Source organism: Eretmochelys imbricata, chromosome 14, assembly GCF_965152235.1.
Source record: "Eretmochelys imbricata isolate rEreImb1 chromosome 14, rEreImb1.hap1, whole genome shotgun sequence".
NCBI classification, from domain to species: domain Eukaryota; kingdom Metazoa; phylum Chordata; order Testudines; family Cheloniidae; genus Eretmochelys; species Eretmochelys imbricata.
Genome location: NC_135585.1, coordinates 40,085,453 through 40,105,817, shown reverse-complemented (window position 1 = coordinate 40,105,817; position 20,365 = coordinate 40,085,453). Strand labels below are relative to the sequence as shown.

The following is a 20,365-nucleotide window of genomic DNA, read 5'->3' as shown; positions in this document are numbered from 1 at the left end:
TTGAAGAAATATGGACCCTCTTTGTTGATACTTTTGAATAAAGAATGCTGAAATAATGCCTGACTTCCATTCCACAGGATCTCTCTGCTTTCTCCCTCCTACTTCCTGCTCCCGTTCCCAACTTACATTTTTTGCTAATTTGTGTCTTTTTTAAATGGTTGTTACCCCCTTCCTCTCTTGCAATGTTTGTCTGATTTAGTATTGTCTAGTCTTGAATCTCTGGCAAGTTGTAAAGTTGCATAATTGCATTTTTAACTAGCCTGTAAAATATGCACTGTTGGGTAACATGTACAGGTTGAAACACTTGTTCTTGTTAATTTCTTTTTGAAAATTAATAAAAAATTAATCACAAAAATAAAATGACAGGACTCCTCACAATACTCCCAGGAGGTATGGACTTAATATCCCCGTATTGCAGAGGCACAAGCCAGATTACGGGATATGCCCAAATCCATGCAGGAAATCTGTGGTTGAGCTGGAAATTGAACGCAGATGTCCCACATCATGCTCCAGGGTCCTATCACTATTCCATCCTTCAGCACCTGAGTGGGTAAAGCCTCCTCATTCCCATTGGTTCACCTCCTGTGCCTTCTACTGGCCACAAAATACTGACCCCACAAGCAGAAGGTAAGGTTTGAGAAACAGGCATTTATTCACTGTAAGAGCCATTGGATGGCAAACAAGGCAACTGATGACAAAGGAGATGCTGTACTGTTTATTCACTTCTGCAGGTAGGTATTGTAGTTGTAAGAATGCTTGATAGAGATCTTGTAGGTGTTTGTCTCTGTCTGAGGGGTTGGAGCAAATGCGGTTGTATCACAGAGCTTGGCTGTAGACAATGGATCGTGTGGTGTGGTCAGGGTGAAAGCTGGAGGCATGTAGGTAGGAATAGCGGTCAGTAGGTTTCCGGTATATGGTAGTGTTTATGTGACCATCGTTTATTAGCACTGTAGTGTCCAGGAAGTGGATCTCTTGTGTGGACTGGACCAGGCTGAGGTTGATGGTGGGATGGAAATTGTTGAAATCATGGTGGAATTCCTCAAGGGCTTCTTTTCCATGGGTCCAGATGATGAAGATGTCATCAATATAGCACAAGTAGAGTAGGGGCGTTAGGGGACGAGAGTTGAGGAAGCGTTGTTCTAAGACAGCCATAAAAATGTTGGCATACTGTGGGGCCATGCGGGTACCCATAGCAAAAACCTAACGCCTCTACTCTACTTGCACTATATTGGTGACATCTTCATCATCTGGACCCATGGAAAAGAAGCCCTTGAGGAATTCCACCATGATTTCAACAATTTCCATCCCACCATCAACCTCAGCCTGGTCCAGTCCACACAAGAGATCCACTTCCTGGACACTACAGTGCTAATAAACGATGGTCACATAAACACCACCCTATACCGGAAACCTGCTGACCACTGTTCCTACCTACATGCCTTCAGCTTTCACCCTGACCACACCACACGATCCATTGTCTACAGCCAAGTTCTGCGATACAACCGCATTTGCTCCAAACCCTCAGACAGAGACAAACACCTACAAGATCTCTATCAAGCATTCTTACAACTACAATACCCACCTGCAGAAGTGAAGAAACAGATTGATAGAGCCAGAAGAGTTCCCAGAAGTCACCTACTACAGGACAGGCCTAACAAAGAAAATAACAGAACACCACTAGCTGTCACCTTCAACCCCCAACTAATACCCCTCCAATGCATTATTAAGGATCTACAACCTATCCTGAAGGATGACCCAACACTCTCACAAATCTTGGGAGACAGGCCAGTCCTTGCTTACAGACAGCCCCCCAACCTGAAGCAAATACTCACCAGCAACCACATACAACACAACAGAACCACTAACCCAGGACCCTATCCTTGCAACAGAGCCCGTTGCCAACTGTGCCCACATATCTATTCAGGGGACACCATCACAGGGCCTAATAACATCAGCCACAGTATCAGAGGCTCATTCACCTGCACATCCACCAATGTGATATATGCCATCATGTGCCAGCAATGCCCCTCTGCCATGTACATTGGTCAAACCGGACAGTCTCTACGTAAAAGAATAAATGGACACAAATCAGATGTCAAGAATTATAACATTCATAAACCAGATTTCAGACTAACAGCCGTGTTAGTCTGTATTCGCAAAAAGAAAAGGAGTACTTGTGGCACCTTAGAGACTAACCAATTTATTTGAGCATAAGCTTTCGTGAGCCACAGCTCGCTTCATCGGATGCATACTGTGGAAAGTGTAGAAGATCTTATTATATATATATATTATATATATTCATGCTTTGTGTGTGTATAATAAGATCTTCTACACTTTCCATAATATGCATCCAATGAAGTGAGCTGTAGCTCACGAAAGCTTATGCTCTAATAAATTGGTTAGTCTCTAAGGTGCCACAAGTACTCCTTTTCTTTTATTCATAAACCAGTCGGAGAACACTTGAATCTCTCTGGTCACGCGATTACAGACATGAAAGTTGCGATATTACAACAGAAAAACTTCAAATCCAGACTCCAGCGAGAGACTGTTGAATTGGAATTCATTTGCAAATTGGATACAGTTAACTTAGGCTTGAATAGAGACTGGGAGTGGCTAAGTCATTATGCAAGGTAACCTATTTCCCCTTGTTTTTTCCTACCCTCCCTTCCCCCAGACGTTCTTGTAAAACCCTGGATTTGAGCTGGAAATGGCCCACCATGATTATCATACACATTGTAAGGAGAATGATCACTTTAGATAAGCTATTACCAACAGGAGAGTGGGTTTGGGGGGAGAGAAAACCTTTTGTAGTGGTAAACACCCATTTTTTCATGGTTTGTATGTATAAAAAGGTCTTCTGTACTTTCCACAGTATGCATCCGATGAAGTGAGCTGTTAAGCTCACGAAGTACTCCTTTTCTTTTTGCGAATACAGACTAACATGGCTGTTACTCTGAAACCTGATTTACTGTGTAATACTCTGATGCTGTGTGGCCCTTGTTTCTCCCTCCATTTTTGGTGATCTGCGCCTATAACTCTTGAGGATGTATAAAGATTTGAAAATCTAAGAGGAATCAATACCAGTACTGTTAGTCAGAATAAAATTGAACTGTATTTTACTTGCTGAATGTGAGTAAATGATATCTTGGTGAATTCCATACACTGAAATAACTTAGGGCTAGATCCACAAAGGGACTTAAGCGTTGCAATGACTCAACTTTAGCGCCGTACCAGCCAGTAGGAACCTCAGCCCTGAGTTTGGCAGCCAGGCTCCCTATATGGGGCATGGGGAGAAGTAGGCGGCTAAGAAAGGGATCCCCAGAGGCCAGCATGCAGAGCAAGGAGCTACCTCATCTAGCCAAGCAGAATAGCCGGTTAGAAGAGAGTTGCCTTACCCCCATCTCTCCCCTGGAGTTAGACATTATCTCTGTTTGCGATTTTCAGCTGGGAACCCTAAGGGAGGTGGGGGGCACTCAACAGCGTGTTGGAGACCCAGGTTCAGTCCCCACCCCCCTCTAATGTGGAGCAGGGATTTGACTGTGGGTCCCACACTGAAATGATTATATTGACTGTACCCAATTGGACAATGAATTGGCTAGTGTGAATGTATAACACTGTCTTCTACAGGACACAATCTGTACTGTTCGGTTGCTTATCAAACACTCCAGTAGACCAATCAGAGGCCTATAGTTCTGGTACAAAATTATCTAATTTGTACAATTCCTGTGGCACTGAAGATCCACATGATACTGAAACTTGTCAGGGATTTGGGAAGAACTTGTTTGTACTTTATAATCTCAGGTTATAACCTCAATACTTGGATGCTCTGGGCTTTTCCAAGAAGCCGAAAGTAATTTTCCAAATTCTCACAGGAATTCAGTGGGATTTTGCTGTATATTGTATACATTACCCCCCCTTTAAAATCCCAGCCTAAATATGTAAAGCACCTTGTTCTACCTGCATTTTATCTGAGTTTCAATCGGGTAACATTATGAAAGACACATAAGCTAACATCAAAAGTGACTTAGGAGCCTGTCCTGTTGACTTTCAGTGAGACTTCGGCTGCTAAGCCTTGGTAATTAAGACACTTTTGAAAATAGGATTTAGGCACCTAAATCTCTTAGAGACTTTTGAAAATGTTACCAGAACTGATTATCCAATGTTATTGGAGGGGGACTGGGTACAAGTGTGGCTGCTATTGAAGGCAACAGGAGGTTTCTTTGGAGAAAGTGCAAGCTCAGCTAACTATCTTGAGATTTTCAAAGCTGCTTAAGGGAATTGAATGCGACATTGGTGTCTAAATCACTTAGAAAAGGAGGACTTGTGGCACCTTAGAGACTAACGAATTTATTTGAGCATAAACTTTCGTGAGCTACAGCTCACTTCATCAGTGCATCTGATGAAGTGAGGTGTAGCTCACGAAAGTTTATGCTCAAATAAATTTGTTAATCTCTAAGGTGCCACGAGTACTTCTTTTCTTTTTGCAGATAGAGACTAACATGTCTGCTACTCTGAAATAAATCACTTAGGCAGCTCTGGCAATCTCAGCCATGAACTTTATTCCTAAGCCCGTTGCCAACTGTGTCCACATATCTATTCAGGGGACACCATCATAGGGCCTAATCACATCAGCCACACTATCAGAGGCTCGTTCACCTGCACATCTACCAATGTGATCTATGCCATCATGTGCCAGCAATGCCCCTCTGCCATGTACATTGGCCAAACTGGACAGTCTCTACGTAAAAGAATAAATGGACACAAATCAGACGTCAAGAATTGTAACATTCAAAAACCAGTCGGAGTACACTTCAATCTCTTTGGTCACTGGATTACAGACCTAAAAGTGGCAATTCTTCAACAAAAAAACTTCAAAAACAGACTCCAACAAGATACTGCTGAATTGGAATTAATTTGCAAACTGGATACAATTCACTTAGGCTTGAATAAAGACTGGGAGTGGATGTGTCATTACACAAAGTAAAACTATTTTTCCTTGTTCATTTCCCCTCCTACTGTTCTTGTAAAGTGCTGGAAATGGCCCACCTTGATTATCACTACAAAAGGTCCTCCCCACCTCCTCCCACTCTCCTGCTGGTAATAGCTCACCTTTCCTGGTCACTCTTGTTACAGTCTGTATGGTAACACCCATTGTTTCATGTTCTCTGTGTATATAAAATCTCCCTACTATATTTTCCACTGAATGCATCCGATGAAGTGAGCTGTAGCTCACGAAAGCTTATGCTCTAATAAATTTGTTAGTCTCTAATGGTGCCACAAGTACTCCTTTTCTTTTTGAGGGATACAGACTAACACGGCTGCTACTCTGAAACCTAGAATTAATTAGTTATTACTTCACAATCAAAATAACATTCACTCAGGAAACAGAAATTTGTTTAAGGATGAAAAGTGTTTTCTCTCTCCATGACTTTCCCTTTGAGACTAGAAGTTTGATTTTGCTGACATCGCCTAAAAAAAAATGAAACACTAACTTTTCCTTATCTGTTACGTTCCCCTCAGCAGTCGTGCCTCGGGAGACTGCACCTTCCCACAAAAGGATATATAATGAATCAGAGAAGACATTCCCCATTTGGCGCAGGGTGTGATGCACAGGACATGTTACCAGACATAACAGAGCAATGGTAGCTGTTCTGGGATATGATGTTCTATGTACTGTGCACATGGAAGTATATGAATGTGGTGGAGAGAGAAGATGGACTGAATAACCTGGATGCTGGTCCCCGGAATGCTGCGTGAGGAGGTGACATCAGATTCAAGTTTGTGACTCACCCGTCTTAGAGGTAAATCTACCTTTTGCTGCCCACTCCTTGACTCTTGAGGTTTTTGAAGCAATGTAAGTTTGTTGGATTCCCATGAAATTAGTTACCTAAGGGGAATTTCACAATGATCTCTCTTTAAACTCTCTACCCAAAGCAATATGACTGAATTTGGAAAAAGAAAATATCTCTCAGGTCACTGCTATCCTAGCTCCTTGTATGGCCCCCATCACCATGGTATCTGGGCACCTCACTGTTTTTAATGTATCTAACCTCCCATCACCCTGTGAGGTGCTATTATCCCAGCTTTACAGACGGGACCTGATGCCCAGAGGGAAAGATTTATAGAGGTGTTTCAGCACCTAAAGACACAGACACCCCTAGTGGGATTTGAAATCGATGGGCGTTAGGTACCGCACCTACTCAGGCGTCTGTGTGCATTTTTACGTACCTACCGGCGTTTGGAAATCTGGCCTGAAAGTCACACAAGGAGTTTGTGAAGAAGCAGGGAATTGAACCAACATCTCTCAAGTCCAAAGCGAGCTCTTCAAACACTAGCACATCCTTCATTCCTCTTTGAGCTTCCCTCCATACTACATACAGGACTGTGCCCTTGATGGCAGCTCTCCCCTCACTGGGGTGTTGAGAGCATTAGTGAGATGAGCTGGGTAAAGCAGAGCTGATATTTGCTGCTGTGCTCAGAGCTCAGGGTGCAGACATTGGCTATAAGTAGGCTTGGCAGAATTTGCTTTTCTTTTTCTTTTGCCCTTTTGATGATTAATATTGGGATTTTTACCTTTATGATTATTCCCAATTTTTCACTGTTTCAATTATTACAGTTGCAGGAAATGCAGTGGTGGTAGGTTGGGGTCAGGGTTAGGGCAGTGGGGATGCGGGGGGCTCCCAGCAGTGACAGCAGGGATACAGTTCACTTTCTGCCAGCTGAGGGGTTCAAGACACCAAAGTGAAAGGGGCAGGGAAAGCGGCTGCTCTGGCCCAGTGGAGCAGAGATCCATGGCCAGGGCTGCGAGCGTGTCACTCATGTGATAGCTAGGTGCAGAGGGCTCTTGCACAGCTGCACGGCCAGTGACACCCAACCCTGCAGGTGTAAGGCGCAGCGGGAGGCTGGACTAATGTCGACTGTTACTGATCTTTCCTGTTGTTGATTTCAGTGTCTCAGCTGATATTGACGTTTACCAATATCTATTGACTGAAATCAAATCCTGCGGAGCTATAAGTGTCAAAGAAGGCTCAAGGAAATCAATGGGCCCCATCCTTGAAGTCAGTGGAGATTTTATCTTTGACTTCACCGAGAGAAGGCTCAAACTGAACAGAATTATTCCCGATTTGTAAAATTAACTCTGTGCATAGCTGTACACAGAATCAGGTCCTTACTTAGCAGTTAATAAAGATTAGTAAATTGGTCCAATAAAAGATATTACCTCACCTACCTTCTTTCTCTAAGGATTAGTAATGGCAAGAGAGATTGTGGCTCTCTCATCTGCCATTACTAACAAAAAGATGGGGGAGAGAGAGAATTAATATTTTTAACCACTGTTAAAGAAGAAGAGGATAAGAAATAGAGCAGAAATTTTTTTTCAAATGGAATATTTTTGCATCAGAAAATGTCAGTTCATTGAGATCAAAATGTTCCATGGGTACATACCAATTTCTACAAAATTTTATTTAGGAAAAATGTTATTGTACATATTTTATAAAATAATATCAAATGAAATAAAATATAAAAATAAACTAATATAAAATAAATTTAAATTATAAAATAGGATTCAAATAAAATACAATAAATATTTAAAATAACATAACTAATATAAAATAAAAATAGTCAAGAAATAAAATTAAAAATAGATAAATACATTTAAAAAAAGACAAAGTTGGACTGAAAACCAACATTTGAAATCATGGAATTGTTGATGAAATGGAAATGTGGGTTCCACACCACTATCATAATATGAAAATAGCAAATTGTATAAAATTAGAAATTGGTAAAGAGAATTTTTTCTTGCAATAGAGGATAAATGTCTACCTAAAACGGTGGTTTCTAGCTGGATTTTTGTTTGTTTGTTTATTTTTAATGAAGTTTGGGTCTCCGTGTAGAGTGTCCCACTGCAGGACAATGAAATATTGTCCTAGGGAACGACAGGTATTTGCCTGTTTAGGATAAAAACTTTCAAAGGGCGCTAGTAGCGTTAGACTGTCCATTTCCATTGCAATTCACCTGGAGTTGGCCGCCCAGCCACTGCAGTTCCGAGCCTTATTTGCTTGGTTTGTTTCTTTGATGTGGCTTCCCCTAAAATATAAAATCCTGACCCGTTTCAGCAGTGGAACTCCAGCCTGTCAAAGGACACTGTTCTGCTTTGATAGACCAGGAAGTGAAATGTATGACTGTTTGAACCAATATCTATCTGTGTTTCTGTATGGTTGTACATGAGACCCATCACCACAGTACTTAGGTGCTTGGTGTGATCTGTCCAGTTACTACACAGGTTTCCAGAGAGATTCACGTTTTGTTTAACCGGCAGTCTGATCAGATATGAAATCTATCCCAGGGGTCAAGTGAGATGTTTTTTTCCCCATTTCCCATCCCCTAGCCTCCACTCTCTACTTAGCTATTGTTCAATAGCTAGTTGGGGGATAATGAAAACAATGCTAATGTTTTATTGAGTGACTGTTCTTCATTTATATCCCAGAGTGAATTTCTTTCCCGTAGACACAACCTATGATGAATCCAGAACAGGGAAATCAAACGTCCATTGCAGAATTCATCCTCCTGGGATTCGGCACTCTCCCTGAACTGCAAATCCTTCTTTTCCTGCTGTTTCTAGTGATCTACATTACAACCATGGCTGGGAACATCCTCATTGTGGTGCTTATTGTGGTTTATCGCCACCTTCACAACCCCATGTACTTCTTCCTTGGGAACTTGTCCTGCCTGGAGACCTGCTACACTTCAACCATCCTGCCCAGCATGCTGGACGGTCTCTTGAGTGGGACAAAAACTATTTCATATAGTGGGTGTCTCACCCAGTATTATTTCTTTTCTTCTCTAGTTATTACAGAATGCCTTCTCTTATCGGTAATGTCATATGATCGGTATTTAGCAATATGCAATCCAATGCACTATGCAGCCCGTATGAGTGGCAGGTCTTGCCTCCAGTTTATAGGTGGCTCTTGGACAGGTGGCTTCCTGTGTACTGGCATAATAATATTGCCGATATCCCAGTTATCTTTCTGTGGCCCCAATGTTATTGACCATTTCTTTTGTGATCCTATTCCCCTGATAAATCTCTCCTGTAATGATCCTCACCTGATGGAAATGTTGGCTTTCACACTCAGCTTGATTTTCTTACTGGTCCCATTCCTAATTACCTTGATGTCCTACATCTTCATCATTGTGACCATCCTGAGAATCCCTTCCACCAGTGGGAGGCAAAAGGCATTTTCCACTTGCTCCTCCCACCTCATTGTGGTGACCATGTATTATGGAACTCTATTGTTTGCCTATATGTTCCCAACAACCAACACACTGAGAGACTTCAAGAAAGTTCTCTCAGTCATCTACACTATCCTGACTCCCCTGGTCAATCCCCTCATCTACAGCCTGCGAAACAAAGAGGTCAAGGAGGCTCTGAGGAAAGCTAGCCATAAGTTCATGTTTGGACGAGACTAACCCATCAATTTCCATAGGTTAAAATAAAATAGACATACCATAGGCTGGTTTAGTGCCTGAACTGAAGCCTGGTATAGTCCAAAGTTGTGTTCCATTAGCTCATTAGGCTTTCTGTCATACTCTTACAGAGTCACAGCCATAGGAGAAAGTGGAGAGAGATAGGTTCTTAAAAAATGGGGTCACAGGTTTTAAGAGGTCTGTGTAAGATACCACAGGTGAGTACTACTGAGCTGGTGGGAGGTTGGAACTTGTGGCTGCTCTAAGTTCAGACAATGAGGGGCGATTGTGCTCAGTGAGAGGGTGCAGGGATAATGGCCCCACTTGGAATGCTGAGCATCCATTCCTTGTACGGTGAGAGACTTATATAAACACACTCACACATAAAAATACATGATTCCTTCATTACAAAAATATGCAGTTGAAACATCACCATGGAATGCTAATGTTAGGAAATTGTATAATTAAATGGTGTTTCTCATAGTGTATTTCATCCCCAGGATTCCTTCAAAAAGAGTAGAAAAGCAAAAGGAAACCCTCTAACCTGTGCCACAGAACACAGGATGCCCATATAGTGCCCATCTATAAAAAGGGAAGTAAGGACAACTGAGGAATTGCAGACCAGTCAGCTTAACTTCAGTACCCGGAAACATAATGGAGCAAATAATTAAGCAACCAATTTGCAAACACCTAGAAGATAATGAGGTGATAAGTAACCGTCAGCATGCATTTGTCAAGTACAAATCATGTCAAACCAACCTGATAGCTTTTGTTGACAGGGTAACAAGCCTTGTGGACTGGGGGAAGGGGTAGATGTGGTATATTTTAACTTTAGTAAGGCTTTTGGTATCATTTCACATGACCTTTTCATAAACAAACTAGAGAAAGAGAACCTAGATGGAAGTGAGCTGTAGCTCACGAAAGCTTATGCTCAAATAAATTTGTTAGTCTCTAAGGTGACACAAGTACTCCTTTTCTTTTTGCGAATACAGACTAACACGGCTGCTACTCTGAAACCTAGATGGAGATACTATAAGGTGGGTGCATAACTGGTTGGAAAACCATTCTCAAAGAGTAATTATCAGTGGTCCACAGTCATGTTGGAAAGAGGATAACGGTCCACAAGGATCAGTTCTGGGTCCCGTTCTGTTCAATATCTTCATCAATGATTTAGATAATGGCATAGAGAGTACACTTATAAAGTTTGTGGACAATACCAAGCTGGGAGGGGTTGCAAGTGCTTTGGAGGATAGGATTAAAATGATCTGGACAAACTGGAGAAATGGTCTGAAGTAAATAGGATGAAATTCAATAAAGACAAATGCAAAGTACTCCACTTAGGAAGGAACAATCATTTGCACACATGCAAAATGGGAAATGACTGCCTAGGAAGAAGTACTGTGGAAAGAGATCTGGGGGTACTCCCTTGATGATTACTCTCTGGGAAAGGTTTTCCAACCAGTTATGCACCCACCTTACAGTACCTCCATCTAGCCTATATTTCCCTAGTTTGTTTCTGCATTACAATGGAATGCTGATAATCTGTTCTAAACTACCAAGTTAAAAGCAGCCGACTGATGGAAAGAGAGGCCAGAGTGACTAATTCACAGTTTAGACACTTGCGGAGCATCTACGCTGCAGCCGGGGGGTGGGAAGGTGGGGGGGTGAATGGCAACTTCTGTGACGTAGCCACTCTAGCTGTACTCCAGCTAGCTCGCTAAAAATAGAAGCGAGAAAATGGCGGTATCGACTTCAGTGCCGGCTGCACAAGCAGAATATCCCCTGGGCAAAGGGGCACTGCGGGCAGCAGAGAGTGAGGGATGGGAAAGGGGCAGCTCTGCTGTACTATGGATACTAGGGATAGCAGAGGGAGAAGGCTGGGAAAGGGGCGGCTATACTGGAAAATGGGCATCAGGGAAAGTCAAGGTTAATGTGACACATGTTTTATGCATCCTTTCTAATGATCTCTAGATGGCAGTTGTTCATATGGAATGGCAAATAGTCAGTAATTGTTAAATCCATGACTTCAGTTAAAAAATATCGCTTAAGTCATTAAGAGTCAATAATCTTGGAATTAAAAATTTAAGCCACAGTTTGTGAAGATTCTGGTCCATCCCTGTGTTAGAGGCAATTTTCCGTTTAGACATGTATCCTTCAAAGTGTTAGGCAATGGGATTTCCTCGCTGTCTTCAATAGTTTTGCTGGAGATTATTTAAAAAACAAAACAAAAAAAAGAAACCTCTTTTTTCCAGAATACAATGATGTGAGCCACAAATGTTCCACATTTGGGCATTATGAACAACAAAGCTTTGTGGACACACAATTATTCACACTGGTGATACATTGGACTGAGACCTTATGACATGGTTAGGGAGCAAATTATGCTAGGAGAGGACTGGGAATAACAATCTGCTAGTTTGTTTTGCTTTCAGAAATAAGTGCATATTTGTATTCTTCTGTAAAGGCTGGAACAAACCTTTCCTTCAGGACAAGAAGCACAGTTTTGTAGTCAAGTTGCAGAATATATTGCAATACACATAACTGAAACGATTATATTGACTGTACCCAGATCGGACCATGAATTGGCTAGTGTCATAAATATAAAGGGAAGGGTAATCACCTTTAAATCCCTCCTGGCCAGAGGAAAAATCCTTTCACCTGGAAAGGGTTAAGAAGCTAAAGGTAACCTCACTGGCACCTGACCAAAATGACCAATGAGGAGACAAGATACTTTCAAAAGCTGGGAGGAGGGAGAAAAACAAAGGGTCTGGGTCTGTCTGGGTGATGCTTTTGCCAGGGACAGCACAGGAATGGAGTCTTAGAATTTAGTCAGTAATCTAGCTAGGTATGTGTTAGATTATGATTTCTTTAAATGGCTGAGAAAATAGCTGTGCTGAATAGAATGAATATTCCTGTCTGTGTGTCTTTTTTGTCACTTAAGGTTTTGCCTAGAGGGATTCTCTATGTTTTGAATGAAATTACCCTCTAAGGTATCTACCATCCTGATTTTACAGAGGTGATTCTTTTTACTGTTTCTTCTATTAAAATGTTTCTTTTCAAGAACTGAATGCTTTTTTCATTGTTCTAAGATCCAAGGGTTTGGGTTCTGTGGTCACCTATGCAAATTGGTGAGGATTTTTACCAAACCTTCCCCAGGAAGTGGGGTGCAAGGGTTGGGAGGATTTTGGGGGGAAAGACGTTTCCAAACGACGTTTTCTCAGGAACCCAGATAAAGTTTGGTGGTGGCAGTGGAAGTCCAAGGGCAAAGGGTAAAATAGTTTGTACCTTGGGGAAGTTTTAACCTAAACTGGTAAAAGTAAGCTTAGGAGGTTTTCATGCAGGTCCCCACATCTGTACCCTAGAGTTCAAAGTGGGGAAGGAACCTTGACAGCTAGTGTCAACAAATAACACTGTCCTCTATAGGATGGAATCTGTACTGTTCAGTTGCTTATCAAACATTCCAACAGACCAATTAGAGGCCTACAGTTCTGGTACAAGATTTTCTAATTTGTACAACTCTGTGGCACTGAAGATCATTGTAACCCTGAAGCTTGTCAGGGTTTTGGGAACAAACTATTTGCACTTTATAATCCCAGGTCTCTAACCTCCATGCTTCCATGGTCTGGGCTTTTTGAAGAAGCCTAATGTAGTTAGGTGCCAAACTCTCATAGCAATTCCGTGGGAGTTGGGTGTTTATTGTGTACATTACCAGCCTTTGAAAATCTCAACCTAAATGTGTAAAACACCTTGTTGAATCTGTATTTTATTTGAGCAGCAGCCAGCAAGTCTCGTTTTAGATATGACTGACCAGTAGCCATTGAGATAAGGGTAACATTTTCAAAAAATCTTCAGCAAACTTGAAAAGTGACATAGGAGCCTAAATCCCATTGCCTTTCAGTGAGATTTAGGCTGGTAAGCCTTCGTAACTAAGGCGCTTTGTACAATGGGATGTAGGCTCCTAAATCACTTAGGCTCTTTTTAAAATGTTACCCAAACAGATTGAATGAGCTTATTGGATGGGGACTGGGTACACGTGTGCTTGCAATGAAGGGCAAGAGGAGGTTTTATTGCAGAAAATGAAAGATCAGCTAATGCTCTGCTGAGATTTTAAAAACTTTCTAAGAGAACTGGATGGGAACTCAGTGTCTAAATCGTTTAAGTGGCTCTGAAAATCTCAGGTGTAAATTTTATTTCTAGGGTTAATGCGTTATTTCTTGACAGTCAACGTAGCATTCACCCAATAAAGAGAGAGATTTGTTTTAGCATCAGAAGTTTCTTCCCTCTTCAGGACTTTCCCTTTGAGATTAGAAGTTTGACTCTAGTGACATAGTGTTGGTTTATTTTTAGACAAACCTTTCCTTGCTTGTTATGTTCCCCAGAACAGATGTGCCTTGGGAGACTGCACCTTCCCACAGAAGGTTGTATAATGAATCAGAAAAGACTTTCCCCACTTGGCGGAGGGTATGAGGCACAGGGCACGTTACTTGATATGACAATGACACCTCAGTAGCTGTTCTGGGATATGACTTCTATTTACTGGGAACATGGAAGTACGTCAATGAGGTGGGGAGAGAAGATGGACTGAATAACCTGGATCCTGGTCCCTGATATGCTAAGTGAGGAGGTGACAACAGAGACTCCAGCTGCTGATCACAGAATGATGTTTGCTTTTTTTGCAACAGTCTTACACTGTTGACTCATATTTAGCTTGTGATCCACTATGACTCCAGATCCCTTTCCGCAGTACTCCTTCCTAGGCAGTCCTTTCCCATTGTGTATGTGTGCAACTGATTGTTCCTTCCTAAGTGGAGTACTTTGCATTTGTCCTTCTTGAATTTCATCCTATTTACTTCAGACCATTTCTCCAGATTGTCCAGATCATTTTGAATTTAAATTCTATCCTCCAAAGCACTTGCAACCCCTCCCAGCTTGGTATCATCAGCAAACTTTATAAGTGTACTCTCTATGCCATTATCTAAATCACTGATGAAGATATTGAACAAAACCCCAGACCCTGAACCAATCTCTGCAGGATCCCACTTGTGATGCCCTTCCAGCTTGACTGTGAACCACTCATAGCTGAAGAAATTCTCTGGGAACTGTTTTCCAACCAGTTATGCATCCACCTTATAGTATCTCCAGCTAGATTGTATTTTCCTAGTTATAAGATGCCTTTTTAAAAGTTAACATACACCAAAAGCCTTCTTAAAGTTAACATATACCAAATCTACCCCTTCCCTCCATCCACAAGGCTTGTTATCCTATCAACAAAAGCTATCAGGTTGGTTTGACATGATTTGTTCTTGACAAATACATGCTGACTGTTACTTACCACATCATTATCTTCTAGGTGTTTGCAAATTGGTTGCTTAATTATTTGCTCCAATATGTTTCTGGGTACTGAAGCTAAGACGACTGGTCTGTACTTCCCCAGTTTGTACTTATTCCCCTTTTTAGAGGTTGGCACTATATTTTCCCTTTTCCAGTCCTCCGGAATCTCTCCCGTCTTCCTTGACTTTTCAAATCTCATTGCTAAGGGCCCAGATATCTCCTCAGTCAGCTCCTTGAGTATTCTAGGATGTATTTCATCAGGCCCTGGTGACTTGAAGCATCTAACTTGTCTAAGTAATTTTTAACTTGTTCTTTCCTATTTTAGCCTCAGATCCTACCTCATTTTCACTAGTGTTCACTATGTTAGATGTCCAGTTGCTCCTAAACTTTTTTGTGAAAACAGAAACAAAAATGTCATTTAGCACTTCTGCCATTTCCGCATTTTCTGTTATTGTTCCCCCGCCACACACATTGAGTAACGGGCCTACCCTGTCCTTGGTCTTCCTCTCACTTCTAGTGTATTTGAAGAATGTTTTCCTGTTACCTTTTATGTCTCCAGACAGTTTAATCTCGTTTTGTTCTTTGGCCTTTCTCATTTTGTCCCTACGTACTTGTGTTATTTGTTTATATTCATCCTTTGTCATTTGACCTAGTTTCCACTTTTGGTAGGACTCTTTTCTGAGTTTCAGATCATTCAAGCTCTCGTGGTTAAGCCAGGGTGGTCTCTTGCCAGACTTCCTATCTTTTCTACACAGTAGGATAGTTTGCTCTTGTGCCATTAATAATGTCTCTTTGAAAAATTGCCACTTGTCTTAAACTGTTTTTCCCCTTAAACTTGCTTCCCATGGGATCTTATCTACCCACTCCCTGAGTTCGCTAACGTCTCCTTTCTTGAGATCTATTATCTTTATTGTATTGTTTCCCTCCTACCTTTACTTAGGATCATGAACTCTGTCATTTCATGATCACTTTCACCCCAGCTGCCTTCCACTTTCAAATTCTCAACCAGTTCCTCTGTATTTGTCAAAATCAAATCTACAACAGTCTCACCCCTAGTAGCTTTCTCCACCTTCTGAAATAAGCAATTGTCTCCAATTTGGCAGATTTGAAAAAATGGCAGATACGACAGCCGCAGAAAGAGAGAGAGAATTAGTATTTTTTAACCAAATGTAAAGAAAAGAAGAATAAAATGTAGAACTAATAAAAATGTCTCTTGGAATATTTTCCATCAGAAAATACCAATTCATCAAGATCAAAATGTTACATGGAAACCAATTTATTTCTACAAAATTTTGTTTGGGAAAAAAAAGTTGTTAGATATTGTTTTATAAATGAAATAAAATAAAATAAAATGTCAATAATTTTAAAACTTACAAATAAAATGCAATAACAATAAAAATCAAGTCATCTAAAATAAAAATAATCTAGAAATAAAATTAATGATAAATGCATTTTAAAAAAAGTCAAAATTGGCATGAAAACCATCATCTGAAATCATGGAATTACCCATGAAATGGAAATTTGGGTTCCTCACTGCTCTACTAATATGACAATATAACATTTCTTAAAAATTTCCAATAGAAATCATTTATGCAAGAGAGGGTAATTTTTTAGCAAAATGGGTGGATTCTCGCTTTAAAAGGAGATTGGGTAACTGTATGACCAGCAGTAACATTTCCAACACTGGGGGCTAACTGCAGGGTTTTTCAAATTTCATTCTTCCTTGCATAAGATGGTCACCTGGCTGAGTCTCTGTATGTGGAGCGTCCTACTGCAGGACTATGAACTATTGTCCTAGAGAAGGACAGGTGTTTCTGTCTGTTTAGGAGAACCTTTTCAAAGGACGCTAATAGAGTTAGGCTGCCAATTTCCCCTGCAATTAACTTGCAGTTGGCTGCCCACCCATTGCAACTCCCAGCCCTATTTACTTGGTTTCTTTCTGTGTTGCAGCTTCCCCTCAAATATAACATTCTGACCCATTTCAGCCGTGGAACTCCAGCCTACTTTTTCTACTTTTAGACACCAGGCAGTGATATCTGTTACTACTTGGACCGATACCTACCTAATCTATCTGTGTTTCTGTGCGGTGGTGTCTGAGCCCCAACACCATAGCACCTGAGTGCTTGGTGTCATCTGTCAAGGTACTACACAGGTTTCCAGAGAGATTCACATTTTGTTTAACCGGCAGTCTGCTCAGATATGAAATCTGTCCCAGGGATCAAGGGAGATGGCATTTCCCCACCCCTGTCTTCTATTCTCAACTCAGCTATTTTTTCGGTAGCCAGAAGAGGGAGACAAAGAAAACAATGCTGACATTTATTGAGTGAATGTTGTTCATTTATATCGCAGAGTTAATTTCTTCCCCATAGGCATGCCTCATGGTGAGCCTGGAACAAGGAAATCAAATGTCACTCACAGAATTCATCCTCTTGGGATTTGGAACTCTCCCTGAACTGCAAATCCTTCTTTTCCTGCTATTTCTTGTGATCTACATTGCAACCGTGGACGGGAACATCCTCATTGTGACCTTAGTTGTGACTCATCAGCACCTTCACACCCCCATGTACTTCTTCCTGGGAAACTTGTCCTGCTTGGAGACCTTCTACACCTCAACCCTCCTGCCCAGGATGCTGGCCAGTCTCCTGACTGAGGACAGGACTGTTTCATTTAGTGGATGTCTCACACAATATTATTTCTTTGGTTCTCTGGCAGGTACAGAATGCCTTCTCTTATCGGTGATGTCTTAGGATCGGTATTTAGCGATATGCAATCCAATGCACTGTGCAGCCCGTATGAGTGGCAGGGCCTGGATCCAGCTCGCAGGTGCTTCTTGGATAGGTGGCTTCCTAGGTAATGGCATAACAACGTTCTCAATATCACAGTTAACTTTCTGTGGCCTCAATGATATTAACCATTTCTTTTGCGATCTTATCCCCCTGATAAATCTCTCCTGTAATGATCCTCACCTGATGGAAATGTTGGCTTTCACACACAGCTTGATTTTCTCACTGCTCCCATTTCTATTTACCTTGATGTCCTACATCTGTATCATTGCGACCATCCTGAGAATCCCTTCCACCACCGGGAGGCAAAAGGCCTTTTTCACCTGCTTTTCCCACCTCATTGTGGTGACCATTTTTTATGGAACTCTGCTAACTGTCTATATGTTCCCAACCACCAACACACTGAGTGACTTCAAGAAAGTTCTCTCTGTCTTCTACACTGTCCTGACTCCCCTGGTCAATCCCATCATTTACAGCCTGAGAAATAAAGAGGTCAAAGAGGCCCTGATGAAAACTTGGAGGAAATGCAGCTTTTGACAATGTTAGCTGATCTGTTTCCTTAGGTTACAATGAAATTGATATGACATGGTGTGATTTGGGGTCAGTATCAAAGCCTACTAAAGTACAAGGTCACGTTTCCATTTGCTTCCATTGGTTTCTTGTCATGCTTTTGCAGAGTCACAGCCCTGGGAGAAATGGAGGTACATAGACCTTTTAAAAACCCATGACCCCATTCTTTTTCAGACCAATATCAGATGCCATTGGTGGGTACTACTGGGCTGGTGGGAAACTTGAACTGGTGACTGATCGAAGTTCAGACAATGGGGGGAGATTGTGCTCAGGGAGAGGGTGCAGGGTAAATGGATGCAGTTGAAATGCTGAGCATCCATCCCTTGTAGGGTGAGAGATACACCCAGACACATACAACACCTACATTATAAAAACACACACAACACCTACATTCCCATCTTTTAAAAAGGGAAGAAGGAGGATCCGGGGAACTACAGGCCAGTCAGCCTCACCTCAGTCCCTGGAAAAATCGTGGAGCAGGTTCTCAAGAAATCAATTCTAAAGCACTTTGAGGAGAGGAAAGTGATCAGAAACAGTCAGCATGGATTCACCAAGGGCAAGTCATGCCTGACTAATCTAATTGCCTTCTATGATGAGATAACTGGCTCCGTGGATGAGGGGAAAGCAGTGGACATGCTATTCCTTGACTTTAGCAAAGTTTTTGACATGGTCTCTGTCATAAATATAAAGGGAAGGGTAAACACCTTTTAAACCCCTCCTGGCTAGAGGAAAAATCCTTTCACCTGTAGGTTAAGAAGCTAGGATAACCTCGCTGGCACCTGACCAAAATGACCAGTGAGGAGACAAGATACTTTCAAAGCTGGATGGGGGGAGGAGAAACAAAGGTTCTCTCTGTCTGTGTGATGCTTTTGCTGGGAACAGACAAGGAATGGAGTCTTAGAACCTAGTAAGTAATCTAGCTAGATATGCGTTAGACTCTGTTTTGTTTAAATGGCTGAGAAAATAAGCTGTGCTGGATGGAATGTATATTCATGGTTTTGTGTCTTTTTGTAACTTAAGGTGTTGCCTAGAGGGATTCTCTATGTTTTGAATCTGATTACCCTGTAAGGTATTTGCCATCCTGATTTTACAGAGGTGGTTCTTTTACTTTTTCTTCAATTAAAATTCTTCTTTTAGGAACCTGATTGCTTTTTTCCTTGTTCTTAAGATCCAAGGGTTTGGGTCTGTGTTCACCTATGCAAATTGGTGAGGATTTTTATCAAGCCTTCCCCAGAAAAGGGGGTGTAGGGTTTGGGGAGGATTTTGGGGGGAAAGACGTTTCCAAGCGGGCTCTTTTCCCGATTATAAATTTGTTAGATACTTGGTGGTGGCAGCAAAAAAGTCCAAGGGCAAAAGGTAAAATAGTTTGTACTTTGGGAAAGTTTTAACCTAAGCTGGTAAAAATAAGCTTAGGAGGTTTTTATGCAGGTCCCCACATCTGTACCCTAGAGTTCTGAGTGGGAAAGGAACCTTGACAGTCTCCCACAGTATTCTTGCCAGCAAGTTAAAGACGTATGGGTTGGATGAATGGAATAGAAGGTGGCTAGAAAGCTGGCTAGATCATCGGGCTCAGTAGGTAGTGATCAATGGCTCCATGTCTTGTTGACAGCAGAGTGCCCCAAGGGTCAGTCCTGGGGACGGTTTTGTTCAATATCTTGCCTTTGAACCCTATGCTGCCACCACTAAGTGTGTTAAAGAACAGGGAAAGAGCCCACTTGGAGACGTCTTCCCCCAAAATATCCCCACAAGCCCTACACCCCTTTTCCTGGGGAAGGCTTGAGAAAAATCCTCACCAATTTGTACAGGTCAACACAGACCCAAACCCTTGGATCTTAAGAACAATGAAAAAGCAATCAGGTTCTTAAAAGAAGAATTTTAATTAAAGAAAAAGGAAAAGAATCACCTCTGTAAAATCAGAATGGTAACTACCTTACAGAGTAATCAGATTCTAAACATAGAGAGTCCCTCTAGGCAAAACCTTAAGTTACAAAAAGACACACAACCAGGAATATACATTCCATCCAGCACAGCCCATTTTACCAGCCATTAAAAAAAAGGAAATCTAACACATTTCTAGCTAGATTAATTACTAACTTAAGGAGTTCTGAAGAGCATTCCTGATCTGTTCCCAGCAAAAGCATCACACAGACAGACAGACCTTTTGTTTCCCCTCCCTCCAGCTTTGAAAGTATCTTGCCTCCTCATTGGTCATTTTGGTC

General features: G+C 41.5%; 1 protein-coding gene and 1 pseudogene across 1 annotated transcript; both read left to right on the top strand.

The window, feature by feature from the left end:
* Positions 1 to 8,511: 8,511 nt before the first annotated feature.
* LOC144274019 (olfactory receptor 11A1-like) lies at positions 8,512 to 9,465 on the top strand. The gene has a single exon (XM_077832730.1). It carries the CDS (start codon positions 8,515 to 8,517, stop codon positions 9,463 to 9,465), a length of 951 nt encoding a protein of 316 aa, XP_077688856.1. The 5' UTR covers positions 8,512 to 8,514.
* A 7,706-nt stretch (positions 9,466 to 17,171) lies between these two features.
* LOC144274017 (olfactory receptor 5AP2-like) lies at positions 17,172 to 18,113 on the top strand (annotated as a pseudogene).
* The last annotated feature ends 2,252 nt before the right edge of the window (positions 18,114 to 20,365 follow it).

Coding starts and splice junctions, on each gene's coding strand:
- LOC144274019 (XM_077832730.1), top strand. CDS start 8,515: ATGATGAATCCAGAACAGGGAAATCAAACGTCCATTGCAGAATTCATC.